The 17,899-nt window shown below is 44.8% G+C and overlaps 1 protein-coding gene across 1 annotated transcript in view; it reads left to right on the top strand.

The window, feature by feature from the left end:
- Positions 1–1,433: 1,433 nt before the first annotated feature.
- The window catches only part of begain (brain-enriched guanylate kinase-associated), a 32,056-nt gene continuing 15,590 nt past the window's right edge, over positions 1,434–17,899 (top strand). Inside the window, exons 1-2 of the mRNA XM_079385937.1 lie at positions 1,434–2,818; positions 9,381–9,409. Coding sequence (XP_079242063.1) covers positions 1,649–2,818; positions 9,381–9,409 — 1,199 coding nt within the window. The 5' untranslated portion in view covers positions 1,434–1,648. The remainder of the gene's footprint in view (positions 2,819–9,380; positions 9,410–17,899) is intronic.

Raw genomic sequence — 17,899 nt, 5'->3', positions numbered from 1 at the left:
GATCATTCTGTCATCATTCACTTGCTCTCACCTGATTTTCTGTCTTCTGTGCAACACAAAATGCCTCAGTGTTTTTTTGTCCATATAATGTCAGTCTATGGGCTCCAGTGTTGTTTGGTTCCCAGTGTTCTTCAAAATATCTTTATGTTCCTCAGAAGAAAGAGAGGCATTCAAGTTTGGAACAACATGAGGGACAGTAAATGATGACTGAATGATCATGTTCTCTTTTTCCCCACATATGTCCTGGCTGGGATTTCTAAATTGCCTAAAATGTGGGTTTTGGCTTTGATCTCCTGTTGACAGTCTCTCTGTAGTCTTAATATTTTATATGTACGTGTATTTAATTTGCTTTGGCTGTTCTCTGTTGATTCCATATATTCTCCCATGCCACGATTAGTTAATTATGTACAATACTTGCATGCTACTAGTCAAACTACTCCATCAAGCATGAAAACAATAGTAACACAAAGCCAAAACCTGGACATTTTATACAATATGGAAATCCTGGCTAGGATATGTCCAAAAAAACAACAACAACAAAACAAAAAACCTAACAATAGCTTCTATATTCTTTTTGTATTCTATCTCTTTGCTTTCTTTTTATTTATTATACAATTAACAAAAAGCAAAAAAGAAAGGCCTCTAACACTAGCTTGCTCTATTCTTTTTCTATTCTATCTGTTTTCTTTTTATTTATTATATAATTAATTGCTACGTGTATTGCATTAAGCTAACTGAGACTTGTTATAGCACTTGCATTGCTCTTTTGTTGATTTCGATTGCTTCCATTGTCCTTATTTGGATAAAAGCATCTGCTAAATGACTAAATGTAAATGTAATGTAAGTGTCCAGGAAAAAGAGGATGTAGGGTCAAATCCATGCCATCTCTTTAACACAAGTAGATCAGCTTTCCTTTATGTGTGTTTGTTGCAGTTTTGAGATTGAAATGATTGTGCCTATAGTTTCAATGTAAATGTTCACTTCACATTCCCTTTTCCAAACCTGCTATCCTATTGCCTCTAGCTAGTCTCAGTTTACTCTGAATATATACTCCAGTTCGTTGTTTACATTGTCACTTTGAATGTTCTTCATTTCTTCACTTTACTTCAGCTGCACACGGCTCTGATGCTCCAATAAATTACAAGCAAACCAGCAGCTTATAGCCTATAGTTTAATCTAAAACATAGAGACATCATCAACCGGCCATACTGCTCACACAGAGCCGGCTCTAACACTGTAAACAACCACTCCAACGAGAAATCGATTTATGGAACTCAAGTTCTGCCCCACATCCCGTCCATCACGTGGCATCATGATCAATGGCCTGTTCTAAAGAGCAACTGACCTGGAAAGTTAACCAGGACTCTATCCGAACACATATGGGAGGTTTGTTCGCAACCAGGAAAGATTGTGTGTTGCACCTTAAACTGACCAGTGCATCTGCTGCATGTTTTAACAGCTGTATGCGTCTGTCCCTGCAGAGCTGAGAGAACGTTTGAGAAAGTGTGTCACGCTCACAGAGTTCAGCCGCTCATCACAGGAGGTTAATGCATCTAGGGCGACTGTGGGATCGAGGATCGGGGCTTTAAAGCTGTCGAAATCTGGCCAGCCCAGCTCATCATGGTCCAGTTTTCTACACACAACAATAATGGAGGCGAAAATGCAGAATGGCTTAACGAAAACTGGAAGAGGGGTTACGGTCAACGGGACAGTGTCCACTCTAAAGAGGCAGTCGAGGCCCAAGATGGCGTCCGGAAGGCAGGAGCGCGGCTCCTGTTCATCCACAGCTTCTTGTCCAGTGTTCTCGGGATGCCAGAGCGACCTGGAGGAAGAGCCGCAGCCACGCTGTCTATCCAGCCTTTCCTCGCCTACCCTGCACAAGCCTGGTTCCACCTCCAATCTGAAGGGCTCCGTCTCCAGCCTGCAAGGCTCCCTGTTGAGCCTAAAGGGTTCGGTGACCAGCCTCAAGAGCTTTCCAACCTCCTCGACTCTGCGGAGCTCCAGCCCAAGCCTCCGGAGCTCCAGTGAGGACGACAGCTGGGACACCAACAGCTGGAGCTCCGGAGCCACTTGTCTGCTGCGCAGCTCTATTAAGCAGCACAGCGAGGAGGTTTTCCGAGTGCGTGCCAGCTCTGCAAGTCGACCCGAAGGTATGAGCGATTCCGAGACGGGCTACCAGAACTCCGACAGCTGCCAGGGAAGTGTGATGGGATCGGAGAGCCAGGAGGGAGCGGAGCAGGTTGATGCAGAGCACAGGGATTCGTCGTCGAGTCAGGGAACCTCCACTGCTTCAACTGTGTCATCCGACTTAGAGCAGAAGATTAAAGAGAAGCTCAAGTTTTCTCAGTTTCTTGACGAGGTAACGTGTAGGGTCCTGAACCCTGAGTGTCTGCAAGCCTTCGGAACACTTATCCGTCAGAAGGAGCCAATAACATCGTCTCTCCCATGCCTAAACCCAATCCCGGTTTCCAGTCCATGGTTTGGTTCCAGTGCTTGTGATTCCAGGGACAGTAACACACACAAGTGGGCCAAATGCATGCCGAGCTGCAAGATTTTGGACGCCAGCGAAACCCTGAGAAGAACGCAAGAGGAAATGGAAATGTTAGGAAGGACCTACCTAGAGACTGACATAGACCGAGTGAGAAGGGAAGATGAAGTGAGCACCATGCTTTCACGAGACGTGGAAAAGCGAACGTTGCAGCTGAGTGGCGAATCTTCTCGCAGATGCCCAAGTCCTGTTTCAAAGCGGTCAGACGTAGCACCGCGGCCACCGTACCGAACCACCTCGCTCCCGAGACCTGCTGTGAGCGGAGATATGGTGAGTGGTAATTCCGCTCGTATTCCACTTATAATGTTATCAAGATTTTTACATATAATTTAGAAGTAATGTCCTGTTTTTAACACCCTCGTCAGAACGCTCTGTTTGAATAGGCGTGGAGGATTGTAGACTCGGAAGTAAACGCCCACTGCTGTGATTGGCTAATAGTTGTGTATGTTTGACAGTCTATATTCCTCATAGATGGACGCTGCTGTGATTTATGTCAAAAATGCATAAATGTGACCCTGGACCATAAAAACAGTCATAAGTGTCAATTTTTTGAAATTGAGATTTATACATAATCTGAAGCTGAATAAATAATCTTTCCATTGATGTTGTCACGGTGCACACACGAGGGAGGAACCAGGAACACGCAGACGAGGATACAAACTCAAATAACACTTTACTGAACATCAAGACATGGCAGGGCAGGACAAGGCAAGGCAGACAAGGACATCACACACCGGGATTAACGAGTAGACCAGACGAAATCTAACTAAACAGACAGGACTAATATACACCGGTAAATCATAGCTAACGAGACAAACACAGCTGAACAGAATGAACTACTAATGACATGACAGGAAACAAACCAAATATGGACACAAGGGGCAGGAACACATGACACACACACAACAGTTCCCTGACATAACTCCCCCCTCCCGAAAGGCTCGTCCCGAGCCTTAACAGTTCCATCAGGGAGGGGGGGTGGGCGCTCTGGAGGCCTCTCAGGACAGACACGGACCACAGGACGGGGACCTCCAGAGCGGAACAGACAGACAGGACCCATGGCGGAGCAGGGAGCTCAGGAGGCCATGGCAGGTGGTAACTGTGGCCATGGCATCCTTCTTCGGCCCACCCACTCCACCCAGAGCTCTACTACCCCCCCCCAAAATTTCCATGGGGAATCCAGGGGGTATCAGGAGCCCTCCGGGGCTAGACAAACAAAACAGTACAAGACACGACATGAAACCCTCCAGGGTCAGACAAACAGGACAGGACATCCCACAGGAACTAGAAGCCCTCCTGGGCTGGCTAGGAAGCTGAGTCTTCCTCTGGGCTTGACGAGGAGTCAGGGGCCCTCACAGGGTCCCTCAGCAACCTCCTCCACTTCTGCGACAGGGGGGGCAAGCGGCTGCGACTGGCCTCCATGGCCACAATTCAAGGAGCCGCCTGCCCCAGACGAGTCTCCATGGACAAGACAAGACATGGCATGACAAGGTAAGTTTAAAATGTTCCTGTGGGCACAACAAACACAAACACGGCTCTCCTGGCCGTGACATGTGGACTTGATCCACGGAGAGGGTATCGGCGACCGGCAGGCTTGAGTCAGCGGCAATCCGGTGGGCTTGAGTCAGCGGCAATCCGGTGGGCTTGAGTCAGCGGCGGACCGGCGGGCATTGAGTCAGAGGCGGACCGGCGGGCATTGAGTCAGAGGCGGACCGGCGGCGTGCACAGGGGAGCCGCGGACGGCGGCGTGAACAGGGGGAGCCGCGGACGGCGGCGTGAACAGGGGGAGCCGCGGACGGCGGCGTGAACAGGGGGAGCCGCCGACGGCGGGTTGGCTTTCCCCGCGGACGGCAGCGTTGATCTCCCGCGAACGGCGGGCTCGGTGAAGCCGCCGACGGTGGGTTGGCTTTCCCCACGGACGGCGGACTTGGGTGAACCGCAGATAGCGGCGTGATCTCCCGCGAACGGCGGCGTGAACTCCCGCGAACGGCGGGCTCGGTGTGAGCGGCGAGGTTGGGATAGCCGCGGGCAGCGGCGGATATCTCCCGCGATCGGCGGGCTTGACTCAGCGGCGATCCCGCGGGCTTGACTTGAGGGCTCGCGGCCAGCGGACTCGCGGCACTCGCGGTGATCCCACCAAACTCCCACGCCCACTTGACGCGGGCTAAGGCAGGATGACAAGCGGCGACTTCCATGCCGCGAGGGACAGACGAAACAGGAACAAACAAAAAGACTTTTAAAAAACGGAAAACAAAACGAGGTGAAGGGGCGCCGCTTACTGTTTTGGTCTGGTCTTCTGTCACGGTGCACACACGAGGGAGGAACCAGGAACACGCAGACGAGGATACAAACTCAAATAACACTTTACTGAACATCAAGACATGGCAGGGCAGGACAAGGCAAGGCAGACAAGGACATCACACACCGGGATTAACGAGTAGACCAGACGAAATCTAACTAAACAGACAGGACTAATATACACCGGTAAATCATAGCTAACGAGACAAACACAGCTGAACAGAATGAACTACTAATGACATGACAGGAAACAAACCAAATATGGACACAAGGGGCAGGAACACATGACACACACACAACAGTTCCCTGACAGATGTATGGTTTGTTATGATTGGACAATATTTGTCTGAGATACAACTATTTGAAAATCTGGAATCTGAGGGAGCAAAAAAATCTAAATATTGAGAAAATCACCTTTAAAGTTGTTCAAATGAAGTTCTTAGCAATGCATATTACTAATCAAAAATGTTTTGATATATGTAGGAAATGTAAAAAATATTTTCATGAAACATGATCTTTAGTTAATTTCCTAATGATTTTTGGCATAAAAGAGAAATGTATAATTTTGAGCCATACAATGTATTTTTGGCTATTGCTACAAATATACTTTTGTACTCCAGGGTCACACATACTCATATCGATCGATCTGTTTAATAGACAAAGCAATAGTGATCACGTAATGAAAACATTTACACTTGTGATGCAACATTACTATCGGATCCAATATCGTCGCACAGCATCTTTTTTTAGTTTCAATCTTTCTGAAAATCCAGTGTCGAATTGTGCCTTTTTTGTAAACGAATGCGCAGTAAAATGAAGTGAACAAAAGACCGAGTTCTTACTGACGCGGTCTGGATATTCATTAAAAATAAATTTCATTCATTCTTTTGTTGAGATCAGAAGGAATGCAACCCAAACACTGTTTTCCACAACTTTGTCTTCACAGCATCTTTATTGTTTGGTTTCTGTGTAGACCTGCACGTTGGCGTCTCTCGTAAACACTGTATTTGCGAATCGGTGGGCGGGGCTAAACAGGCAATGATGAAGAATCGGTGGGTGGGGCTAAACAGACAGCGATGTTGATCTTCTTCTGCGGGGCGGGGTTTATCCACACTATTACATCATAGAGTAGAACATTCCACAAGCTGTCTTTTGGCAGACTGCCTTCAATATCAGCTGTTTTTAGACTAAGGACAATGTATTGAGTTCTAAAACCTCTTATATGTCAAAGGATGAAGGAAATTTTGGTTTCTCAGTTCATGACTCCTTTAAAAGGTTTTTGAAACAAAGAAAGATGGGAGTACACGGATGTCTTGAGACAGAGCATTTCACAACCTGAGCGCCACAACAACAAAAGTCCTGGCACCCATAGTGACTAAACCAAATTTAGGAGTCATTAACAATCCGGCACTAGTGAAGTGAAGTGAAGTGACATACTGCCAAGTATGGTGACCCATACTCGGAATTCGTGCTCTGCATTTAACACATCCAACATGCACACACACACAGCAGTGAACACACACACACACCGTGAACACACACCCGGAGCAGTGGGCAGCATTTATGCTGTGGGGCCCGGGGAGCAGTTGGGGGTTTGGTGCCTTGCTCAAGGGCACGTCAGTCATGGTATTGAGGGTGGAGAGAGCGCTGGACATTCACTCCCCCCACCTACAATTCCTGCCGGCCGGAGACTCGAACCCGCAACCTTTGGATTACGAGTCCGACTCTCTAACCATTAGGCCACGACTTTCACTAGATGATCGTAAAGGATTAGTTCACATTCAAATTAAAATGAACTTCAATGGACTCCAAACGGTTGAAGGTCAAAATTAGTTTCAGTGCAGCTTCAAAGGGCTATAAACAATACCAAACGATGAATAAGGGTCTTATCTAGCGAAACGATTGGTCATTTAAAAAAAAAAAATGTATATGCTTTATAAACACAATTGCTCGCCTGTTCTGCGATACGCGTCCATGACTTCACTTAATACGTAATTACGTTGAAAAGGTCACGCTTGGCGTAGGCGGAAGTACCGAGTCAGTGTTTACAACGTTGAATGCGCAAATACTAACGTTAAGTCAAACGTTGTTTACAAAAAAGGGAGTTAAAAGGTAAAACAACGATGTCGGACGATTTTGAACTTGGAGGAGAAGATGAGATGGGGCCTATGTCAAGCGTGACCTTTTCAACCCAATTACGTATTACGTGAAGTCATGGACGCGTATCGCAGAACAGGCGAGCATTTGTGTTTATAAAGCATATACATTTAAAAAAATTTTTTTTTTTAAATGACCGATCATTTTGCTAGATAATACCCTTATTCATCATCATCATCTGGTATCGTTTATAGCCCTTTGAAGCTGCACTGAAACTAATTTTAACCTTCAACTGTTTGGAGTCCATTGAAGTTCACTATATGGAGAAAAATCCTGGAATGTTTTCATCAAAAACCTTAATTTCTTTTCGACAGAAGAAAGAAATACATGAACATCTTGGATTACATGGGGTGAGTAAATTATCAGGAAATTTTAATTTAAAAGTGAACTAATCCTTTAAGGAGTGATTCATTGATCGGTCATTTATTCCTGTTGCTCTTTGTTTACTTTCTAAGGGAGCTGGTTTGGATTCTTCTGCTGTATTGGTATGGCAAGTCACCAAATGCAAGTTACTTGACTTAATAAAATATATTGTACTTTAAAACAATGTGCAATGCATCTTATCAAAGATTATTTTGAGGCCAGAGGAGTATCGAGCCCATCTCTACTCTGTGACAGCACTTATTAAAAATACAACAGCGTTTCCTATTATTCACACTGAAGCTGCCGCTGTCTGGACACACTTCTCTCATCTGCCGGGGAACAGCAGCTGTATTAATAATTCATTTGATCTTTTTTGTATGGAAGTGCTCCTTCTCAAATGCCAATCATAATGGCTGTGTAGTGCTAAAACAATAGAAATAACATGAATTGTGGATCGAGTAACTGCCATAGCAACTGTGTGTTTCTGAATGGAAGAAGAATAATCTCCCTGTTGCATTACAGACAGCGAGACCAAACTGAAGCAAAGCATAGTGAGTCTGGGCTGATTCAGCTCTGGTGGGCGGATTTCTCAGATCTTCTAGATAATAGTGTGTGCATGATGGGATTTTATCACTCAGAAATAAATGCTTTAAGGAAACAGTGTGTGACGGGGAATGATGGGCTTGCATCTGTGAGCGGAGTTATTCAGTGTTTGTGAATATAGTGGATTGTTGCCATATGACAGTTTTGGTTTGTGTGTTATGAAGACATTCTGCAGGAAATGCTAGTCTCAGATTAATGCTGCTCGAGGTGTGAATGCACTGAAACTGCAGAACGATGGTGTGTGTGTGTGTGTGTGTGTGAGTGTGTACCTGGTTTTCTCTACATTATAGGAACCAAATGTCCCCACAAGGATAGTAATACCAGTAAATGTTGACCTTGTCGGGACATTTCTTTTTGGTCCCCATGAGGAAACAAGCTTATAAATCATACAGAATGAAGTGTTTTGAGAATCTGAAAATGCTTTGAGTGTTTACCATTGTCCTTTTGCATTATTGACACACTATTTTCATATTTAATAGTGTAAAGCTGCTTTGACACAATCTGTGTTTTTAAAAGCACTATATAAATAAAGCTGACTTGACTAGTTTTGTGTGAGGGGTCGGTTTAGGGTAAGGAGATAGAAAACAGTTTATACAGTAGAAACACCATTACGCCTATGGAATGAAACCATAAAACATGGAAAATTAACGTGTGTGTGTGTGCATGTGTGTGTGTTTGTGTGTGTCTGTGTGTGTGTGTGTGTGTGTGTGTGTGTGTGTGTATGTGAAGCCGCATGTTTACAGTGTTGTAGTTGCATTGTGAAATTATATCATTGACATATTCCATATCTTTATTTACAGATTATTACTTACTTTCCTCAGATTCTGTGTTAAATGAGTTTCTAATAGCTACTCTCTGCACATTCTTTCTTTCATAATATGCAAATTAGTGCTGTCAAATGATTAATCGCGATTAGTTGCATCCAAAATAAAAGTTTTTTTTTACATAATATATGAGTGTGTGCTGTGTATATTTATTATGTATATATAAATATAAACACATGCATGTATATATTTAAGAAAACTATGTTGTTTATATATTAAATATATTTATATATAATATAAAATATAATAATATAAATATATATACGTATATATGTAAATATTTTCAAAATATATGCTGTATGTGTGTGTATTTATATATACATAATAAATAAACACCGTACACATACATATATAATGTAAACAAAAATGTTTATTTTGGATGCGATTAATCATGATTAATCATTTGACAGCACTAATGCAAATATGTCGAGAGCTGGTCTTCACATTTGTCATCTCACCGCCCAAACAGCATGTTTAATTAACAAACTGTGATTAATGGCTCATGAATGCAGAAGGTTTCTGTGATGTGTTGATGACAGCTGTCAATCACATAAATAACTGTGAGTGTTCTTCATCTGTTTCTTCAGGTTTCTGATGGAGACGCGAGCAGCAGCAGGTAAAGACACTCCTTCTCTTCTCTTCTCTTCTCTTCTCTTCTCTTCTCTTCTCTTCTCTTCTCTTCTCTTCTCTTCTCTTCTCTTCTCTTCTCTTCTCTTCTGTGTTGAATGGGTTTGTCCTCCTCTCTCCCTCCTCCTCCGTCTCTCTCTGTAGCGTCTCAGTCTCAGCTCTGGCTTTGTAAATGTTGCCGTGTGTTTAGAGGTAGAACACGCTCATCTGATCATGACACGCAAGCTTCACAGACGGTGAGTGACACGCATGTGAAGTGCTGCATGATTGCACGTGTGTGTTTCTCTGCTCTCAGCTCTATTCACAGATATTTCACTGCAAAACCGTTGGGGAATGGCAGATGATGGGTAATTTTGAGGTTGATACAGCTGTTGTTGATAGTAGTGTTTCATTATGATGAGATCTCTGCTAGTAAACGCTGCTCATTTGATGGAGTTTAATGAGCTCTCAGATAAAAAAGGAATGAAGTGTCAGACTTCTCACTTCACTTTTCTCAAGTCACTTATACTGGTTTTTTTTTGTGAGGACATTTTCTAAAGTTTTTCCCTCACAACCAAACACACACACACACACGTTGGTTTTTGTGGTTTATGGGGACTCTCCATAGGCGTAATGGTTTTTATACTGAACAAACTGTGTGTGCTATTGCCCTACACCAACCCTACACCTAAACTTAGCCCTCACAGGAGACTTTGTGCATTTTTAGATTTTCAAAAAAACAACAAAAAAACACCATTTAGTATGTTTTTTGCCTTTGGAATTACGGGGACATAGGCAGTGTCCTCATAAACCACCTTCATATTGTAATACCTCTGTCATATCCATGTCATTATACAAATTTGTGTCCTCATAAACATGCACACACACTGTAACGAGGAGTCAGTGGCGTTAGGATTCATGTGTAGCTTTATTTGAACAGAGTGCAAAGTAGACAAGCAAGGTTCAATCACGGGCTTCAAACACAACGTAGGCAATACAGAATCAGAGTCAGAGTTCAGGCGGTAGATCAGGGCAGGTGGCAAACAATCAGAATAATCCAGTAACAAGGCAGGTCGAATCACAATGGGCAGGCGGCAGAGATTCAAAGTCCAATAAACAGTCCAGGTCATACACGGGAAATCAAACATGGGACCAATGCTCGGAAATGTTTGCATGGCAGAACAAGACTTCGCAATGAGGGAATGGAGAGGACAGCTTAAATAGACCAGGAATAATGGGTGACACCTGTGCATGCAATCAGTCACAGGTACGGGGTGTGTGTGTGTGTGTGTCAATATTCTGGTGAAGGCGCCCTGTGTTGGTGAGTGGAGGGAGCCACCGAGGCTGAGTTCGTGACAGAGCCCCTCCCCTGTGAGCGGCTCCTGACACGAGGAGGCAAACGACGCCGGGGTCTACCTCGAGGTCTTGGGGCAGGTCTGTCCGGGTGGTCCCTATGGAAATCTGTGGTGAGTGAAGGATCTAAGATGTCATCGGCATTGACCCAGGACCGTTCGTCCGGACCGTATCCCTCCCAGTCCACAAGATACTGGAGGAACCTGCCCCGACGACGAGAGTCCAGGATTTCATGGACCTGGTATGCCTCCTGGCCGTCGATGATGATGGGAGGGGTCCTCTGGTCACCAGCCTCGTCTAGGACCTCCTCTCCTCTCGGACCACCAGCGGGCTTGAGCAGAGAAACATGAAAGGTGGGTGAGATACGGTAATGTGCAGGCAAAGCTAATCTGTATGAAACTGGAGTGATGTGTGTAATGATTTTGAACGGACCCACGTACCTGGGATTAAGCTTCTTGCAAGGTAACCGAAGCCGTATGTCACGGGTGGATAGCCAAACCCATTGTCCTGGCTGGTAGTTGGGGTTGGCTCGGCGATGTCGGTTGGCCTGTTCTCGGGTGCGACAAACTGCTCTTTGGAGATGTACGGGAGCGAGGTTCCATGTCTCCTCACGGCGTTGTAGCCAAGTATTGACGGCAGGTAAGTCAGAGGGTTCTCCAGACCATGGGAACATTGGGGGTTGGAAGCCTAGGACACATTGGAAGGGGGTGAGACCTGTGGCTGGCTTACGGAGCGAGTTCTGAGCGTATTCGGCCCACATCAGATAGCGGCTCCAGTCAGCCTGATTCTCCTGACAGTATGAGCGAAGGAAGCGGGTGAGTTCTTGGTTAAGTTGTTCCACTTGTCCGTTAGCTTGGGGATGATAACCGGAGGTGAGACTGACATTGATGTTCAGCTGTTGGCAGAAGGCTAACCAGACGAGGGAGGTGAATTGCGGACCCCGATCGGAGACCACATCCTCTGGTAGACCGTAGAACCTGAATACATAATTGCATAGGACTTCCGCTGTTTCTAGGGCAGTGGGAAGTGGTATTAGTCTACAGGCCTTGGAGAAACGATCAATTACTGTGAGGATGGTAGTGTGGCCCTGAGATGGTGGTAAATCCGTCACGAAGTCTATGGCAATATGGGACCAAGGTCGTTGTGGAACGGGTAATGGATGAAGGAGCCCAGCGGGTAATTGACGTGGGGATTTGCAGGTGTTGCAAACGGTACAGTTCTGGATGAAGGTGATAGTGTCAGTTTGGAAGGTGGACCACCAGAATTTATTATTGAGGAGTTGCAAAGTGGCGGTGATACCAGGGTGACCGGAACTTGGGGTAGAGTGGGCCAGTTGTAGCACTCTCTGTCTTAAGGCCAGTGGGACATACGTGAGGTTGGGGGGTGTTTCCTCTGGTGGTGGATCAGTGATTTGTGCCTCAGTAATTTCAGTCATAATGTCCCACTGTACGGGAGCGAGGATGATGATGGATGGAATAATGGGTTCTTGATCTGGGGAAGAGAGGTCAGACTCACAGAGTCGGGAAAAAGCATCCGCCTTGGTATTTTGAGAACCGGGACGATAAGTGACTTTGAAATTGAATCTGGTGAAGAAGAGGGACCATCTATCACCAAGAGCTGATAAAATGTAAAAACTGTAACTTGAATGCAATGTAAGTCGCTTTGGATAAAAGCGTCTGCTAAATGCATAAGTCTTTTGGCTGATTTCAGGTACTCTAGGTTACGGTGATCAGTGATGACCGTGAATGGGTGTCTAGCCCCCTCTAGCCAGTGCCGCCACTCCTCAAATGCTGCCTTCATTGCGAGGAGTTCGCGATTGCCCACATCATAGTTCTGTTCCGTAGCGTTCAGCTTGCGGGAGAAGAACGCACAGGGGAAGAGTTTAGGGGGATCACCCTCGCGTTGGGAAAGAACTGCTCCAATGCCCGTACTGGAAGCGTCTACCTCTACAATGAACTCCCATTCAGGGTCGGGATGGTGCAGAATGGGAGCGGTTGTGAATTTCTCTTTCAATGAGCGGAACGCTGCCACAGCCGCCGAGGACCAGGTGAGACATTGCATTCCCTTCTTGACCATGGATGTCAGGGGAGCAGCGATTGAACTGAAGTTTCGGATGAACCGCTGATAGAAATTGGCAAATCCTAGGAAGAGTTGAAGCTCCTTGAGAGTGTTAGGTTGGGACCATTGAACTACCGCCCTTACCCTCTGCTCATCCATGGCGACCCCTCCAGAACTGATCACATATCCAAGGAAGGAGATTGTCTCTTGGTGGAACTCACACTTCTCTGCCTTGGCATACAGTTGATGTTGTATTAGGCGTTTTAGGACTGCCCTGACGTGTTTGACGTGTGCCTCATAGCTTTCGGAGTAAATCAAGATGTCATCAATGTAGACGATTACCCACTGATTCAGCATGTCCCGGAAGACGTCAGTAATGAATGCCTGAAACACTGAAGGACTATTGGACAGGCCGAACGGCATAACAAGATACTCATAGTGCCCCATGGCAGTGGAGAATTCCGTCTTCCATTCATCCCCATCACGAATGAGGTTGTAGGCACAACGAAGGTCCAGTTTAGTGAAATATCTAGCTCATCTGAGTTGTTCCAGTGCAGCAGGGACGAGAGGTAGTGTATAACAGAACAAGACGGAGATATCATTGAGGGATCGGTAATAGATACAGGGACGAAGGCGTCCATCCTTCTTTACAAAGAAGAATCCCGCCGAGGCAGGTGACGTGGATGGACGGATGAAAGCTTTGGCAAGCTCCTCTTGAATGTAGGATTTCATAGCCTCTGCTTCGGGTTGTGACAGTGGGAAAACTCTGCCTTTGGGAGGTTGTGATCCTGGGAGGAGGTTTATGGCACAGTCGTTAGATCGATGGGGGGGTAAGTGTGATGCTTTTACCTTGCTAAATGCCTCGGCTAAATCCTGATAGACACTGGGAAGTGGGTTTTTTAGGGGATTCTCATTGCCCTTCCTGACAGGCATGCTGCGAAGACAGTTGTGCATGCAGAAGTCGGACCACCGATTGATCTGTCTCTCTGTCCATGAGATGGAGGGGTTATGTAGCTCCAGCCAGGGAAGGCCGAGGATAGGCCTTCAGTGTTTCAGTGTGAAGGACTCCGGTGTTCAGCGGCAGATCTTCGGTGGTGAACTTAATGCTTCCGGAGCCCAGAGGTCGACCATCTAGCGCTGCAACTGCCAGGTAAGAGTCACAGGAAACAAGGGGAATGTTATTACTTTTCGCGAATGACCCATCAATGAAGTTTCCTGCAGCCCCTGAGTCGATCAAAGCTACTGTCTCTATGCATCTGCCATTTATCTCAAGAGTGACTGCAATCTCAAGACTGGTAGTGGATTTAGGAATGGGACTCACCGCAAGGAGGATGCGAGATAGGTGTCCTGGTAATCTGCAGTACAAACACAAGCTCTGTCGAATGCACCTCTCTCTCTCTCCTCCTCACTGATACGTGTTAAGCCAATCTGCATGGGTTCTACGTCAGCGTGAGTTGCTGACGGTGTCACAGGAAAAGGAGGTAGGCAATTGGAACCACGAGATCGAAGGAGATTGTCGATCTTGATGGAGAGTTCGATGTACTGTTCCAGTGACCTCCCCTCATCACGACAGGTGAGTTCGGACTGTAACTCCATAGACAAGCCCTTACGGTAGTGAAGTTTGAGGGGGATCATCTGGCCACCCCGTCTGAGCTGCGAGAGTGCAAAATGATAGAGCATAATCAGCCGCCGAACCCCTTCCCTGAAGGAGAGACAGCAGTTGTTCGCCCACTTCCTTTCCTCCCACGGGGTGTTTGAACACCTCCTTGAAGCGCTGAATGAATGCCCTGAACAATGGGAAGGTTGGTCTGTCCTCACTCCACACAGCAGTGGCCCACTCCAGCGCTCTCCCCGTGAGAAGCGAACACACGAATGCTATGCAGCCCTCATCTGTCGGGTATAACATGGGTTGTTGGTTGATGTTGGAGCATTGAAGTAAGAAGCCCTTACATTTGGTCGGCGTTCCATCGAATTTCTCAGGGAAGGCTAGACGAGGGCTGGAGGTGGTGGGAATAGCTTGTGCCTGAGGTGGATTGGGCAGCGGTGCTGGATCGCTGGGTGCTTGGAGTCAAAGCGTTTGCAAAGTCTTTACCAGATCTTCGGTTATCGAGGTCAGTCGGTTGAGCCGCTGCTGGTGTGTAGCCAGGACCGATGCTTGGGCGGAGACCTCGGTTGTGAAGTGGTAGAATGCTGCTGGATCGAGGTCTGGCGAAGTCTTCTGTAACGAGGAGTCAGTGGCGTTAGGATACATGTGCAGCTTTATTTGAACAGAGTGCAAAGTAGACAAGCAAGGTTCAATCACGGGCTTCAAACACAACGTAGGCAATACAGAATCAGAGTCAGAGTTCAGACAGTTGATCAGGGCAGGTGGCAAACAATCATAATAATCCAGTAACAAGGCAGGTCGAATCACAATGGGCAGGCGGCAAACACAGGAAAACCGCTCGGAAATGTTTGCATGGCAAAACAAGACTTCGCAATGAGGGAATGGAGAGGACAGCTTAAATAGACCAGGACTAATGGGTGACACCTGTGCATGCAATCAGTCACAGGTACGGGGTGTGTGTGTGTGTGTGTGTGTGTCAATATTCTGGTGAAGGCGCCCTCTGGTGGTGAGTGGAGGGAGCCACAGAGGCTGAGTTCGTGACACACACACACACACAGTATGGTTAAGCATGTTTTTGATCATGCAGAAGGACTGAAATGCCTGGGGCTTATTTCAGAGTATTTCAGAGTATTTCAGGTGATGTTTTTATTGAGAAATACGTGGCGGTTCATGCAGCTCACTGAGTGTATTTTGATTCACAGACTGAAATATTAAAGCGCATTCTGTAAATCAAAGCTGCAGATCTCTAATGTTAAAGTCGGCATGAAATAAATATTCACCCTATATATCTGTTTTCTAAATGCATGTTATAGATATTATTGTGAATGATTCATCTGTAAACTTAAAAAATAATAATAATAATTTAACCTTGTTATTTAATTTTTTTTTTTTTACTTCTAGTGTAGGCTATTCTTAAACTTGGACAACATTATTAAAGTACAAATCCAAGCAAGCAGCCCACACTCTATAAGTTTACTTTAATTGAAAAATATGCATTTTCATTCATTCATAGGATATATGGTTGCAATAAAATTTCAGCTCAAAAATGTAGTGCCATTGCTTTATTGACTGATGTTTCATAGATGTTCAGTAGTTATGCTGTCAAATTTCATGCCATTTGTATGTATGTAATTTCACAGTATTTTCACCTCCTAAATTACTACTTGTGCAGTCACAATTTTATAATGGTACAATTTACTCATGGTGGTGACATTTGTTTTGTATGATATTAAAATCCTTTTAAGAATAAATGAACATAAATATGTCAAGCAAAACAAATGTGATTATTTCTGAGAACATTTTAACTGCATGCTGTTATGGTACAGTACAAATATTTGAAGCGTCCCTTGTTCTGTCCTTTATAAAGGCGGTGCTGAAAAGGCCAGTATATATAAAAAAACGAAAGCTGTAGAAAAATACAATGAAGTACAAGGCTGTGGAGAACAGTGCACTATTGCAGACTTATATGCTGAGGTTTTAATTACATTATTTTAATATAGTCAGTCGTGAGCTAAAGTGGGCCGGTCTAAGGCATGAAACTCCAGGGCTGAAAATGAGTCCCACTCCGGCCCTGGATCTGGCAAACTATCCAGTGCATATTTGTGTTTGCTCTCTGGAGAGTGTCAAAATGTTTCTATTTACATTGTATTTTTTGCAGCGTTGAGCAATGAAGCCAATCAGAGACATATCTGTTAATTTATTGAACGCAAATCAGTTTTTGCAAACTCATGAATCCTCTCATTATAACAGAACTTCATGAGACTGCGATGATCTAAGACGAGGGACAGTCTTTTAGTGATTATGGACAGCACCCACCGGCAGAAATATAAATCAGAGCCTATGCCTCCAATCATTTAATATTCTTTAACTCCGCCCCTTTCTTATAATCCACTGCAAACTCACATTCAGATCCGCCTCAATTTTTAAATGCCACGCCCACATCTCAACATCCAATCAACAACTGGCAAATAAAATCAAGTCTCTATCCTACATTTATCTTTCTCGATAATCTGTTTTGCACACAGCACGAAAGAAAAGAACTGTCTGCTTCCGTTTCATTGTGAGTTTAAAGAGATTCTGCGCTGATGAATGAGCTGGACGAGCGCCACGGGACTTCAGTGTTTGACCTCTTCTTTAAGAGCCGAGCTTCAGCAGGAGCCCAAATACTGAAGTCCTTCAAAAAAGAGAGAATCTGAAGAGTTTAGAAAACAAATGTTTGAAAAGATCCCAGCATGCACTGCAGCATTAACAAATGTTTGTTTTATAGGCTTACTGTTCTGTTGCTATTATTAGTTGAGTGAATGATGTTCAATCTGCTGCACATATATATATATATATAGATATACTGTAAATACATTTGAATGTATATATAAATAAACACTGACGAGGGATGAGTTCTGCTATACATTTACACACAAACTGGCCAAACGAATCGTTATGTAACAGCCTATTGTTTCATTTTATTGGACCTGATTATGTTTACATTTTTTTTTCAGCTGCTTACACACATTTTCAAAACTTTACACACAAATCCAAGAATTGCACACAAAATGCAAAATGCCTCACATCTCTTGCAAAATGAAGCACTGCATTCAAAATATCACAAACATCTCAAAAACAAACATTTGCAAACCCCTTTGCCATAATATTAACTCCTGATAGATTTGTGTGTGTTACATAGAGAACTGTGTGTTGTGTTTATGAAATTAAAAACTGAGTCAAAGGCTGAGAATGAGTGTCTGGTTTTGCAGATTTAGTGTGTGCTTCTGCTGTTTGAGTCTCAGCTTTCAGAAACTGTGTGACGAGGAAAGATTTAGTGTGGAAGCAGTTAAAGAAAACTGTAATATGACAAATTTACCCAACCAAACAGAAGTAAATGCCCGAATCAAAACAAATCTTGTATGCATGCGAAGCTCTTGTTCCCGTTGATTCTCTTAGATCTAGTTGCTCTGAGGTTCACCGTCTGACTGACAGCTTCACTTT

Source organism: Barbus barbus, assembly GCF_936440315.1.
Source record: "Barbus barbus genome assembly, chromosome: 30".
Classification (NCBI taxonomy): domain Eukaryota; kingdom Metazoa; phylum Chordata; class Actinopteri; order Cypriniformes; family Cyprinidae; genus Barbus; species Barbus barbus.
Note: the sequence above shows the minus strand (reverse complement) of the source record. Positions and strands in the feature narration are given on the sequence as shown.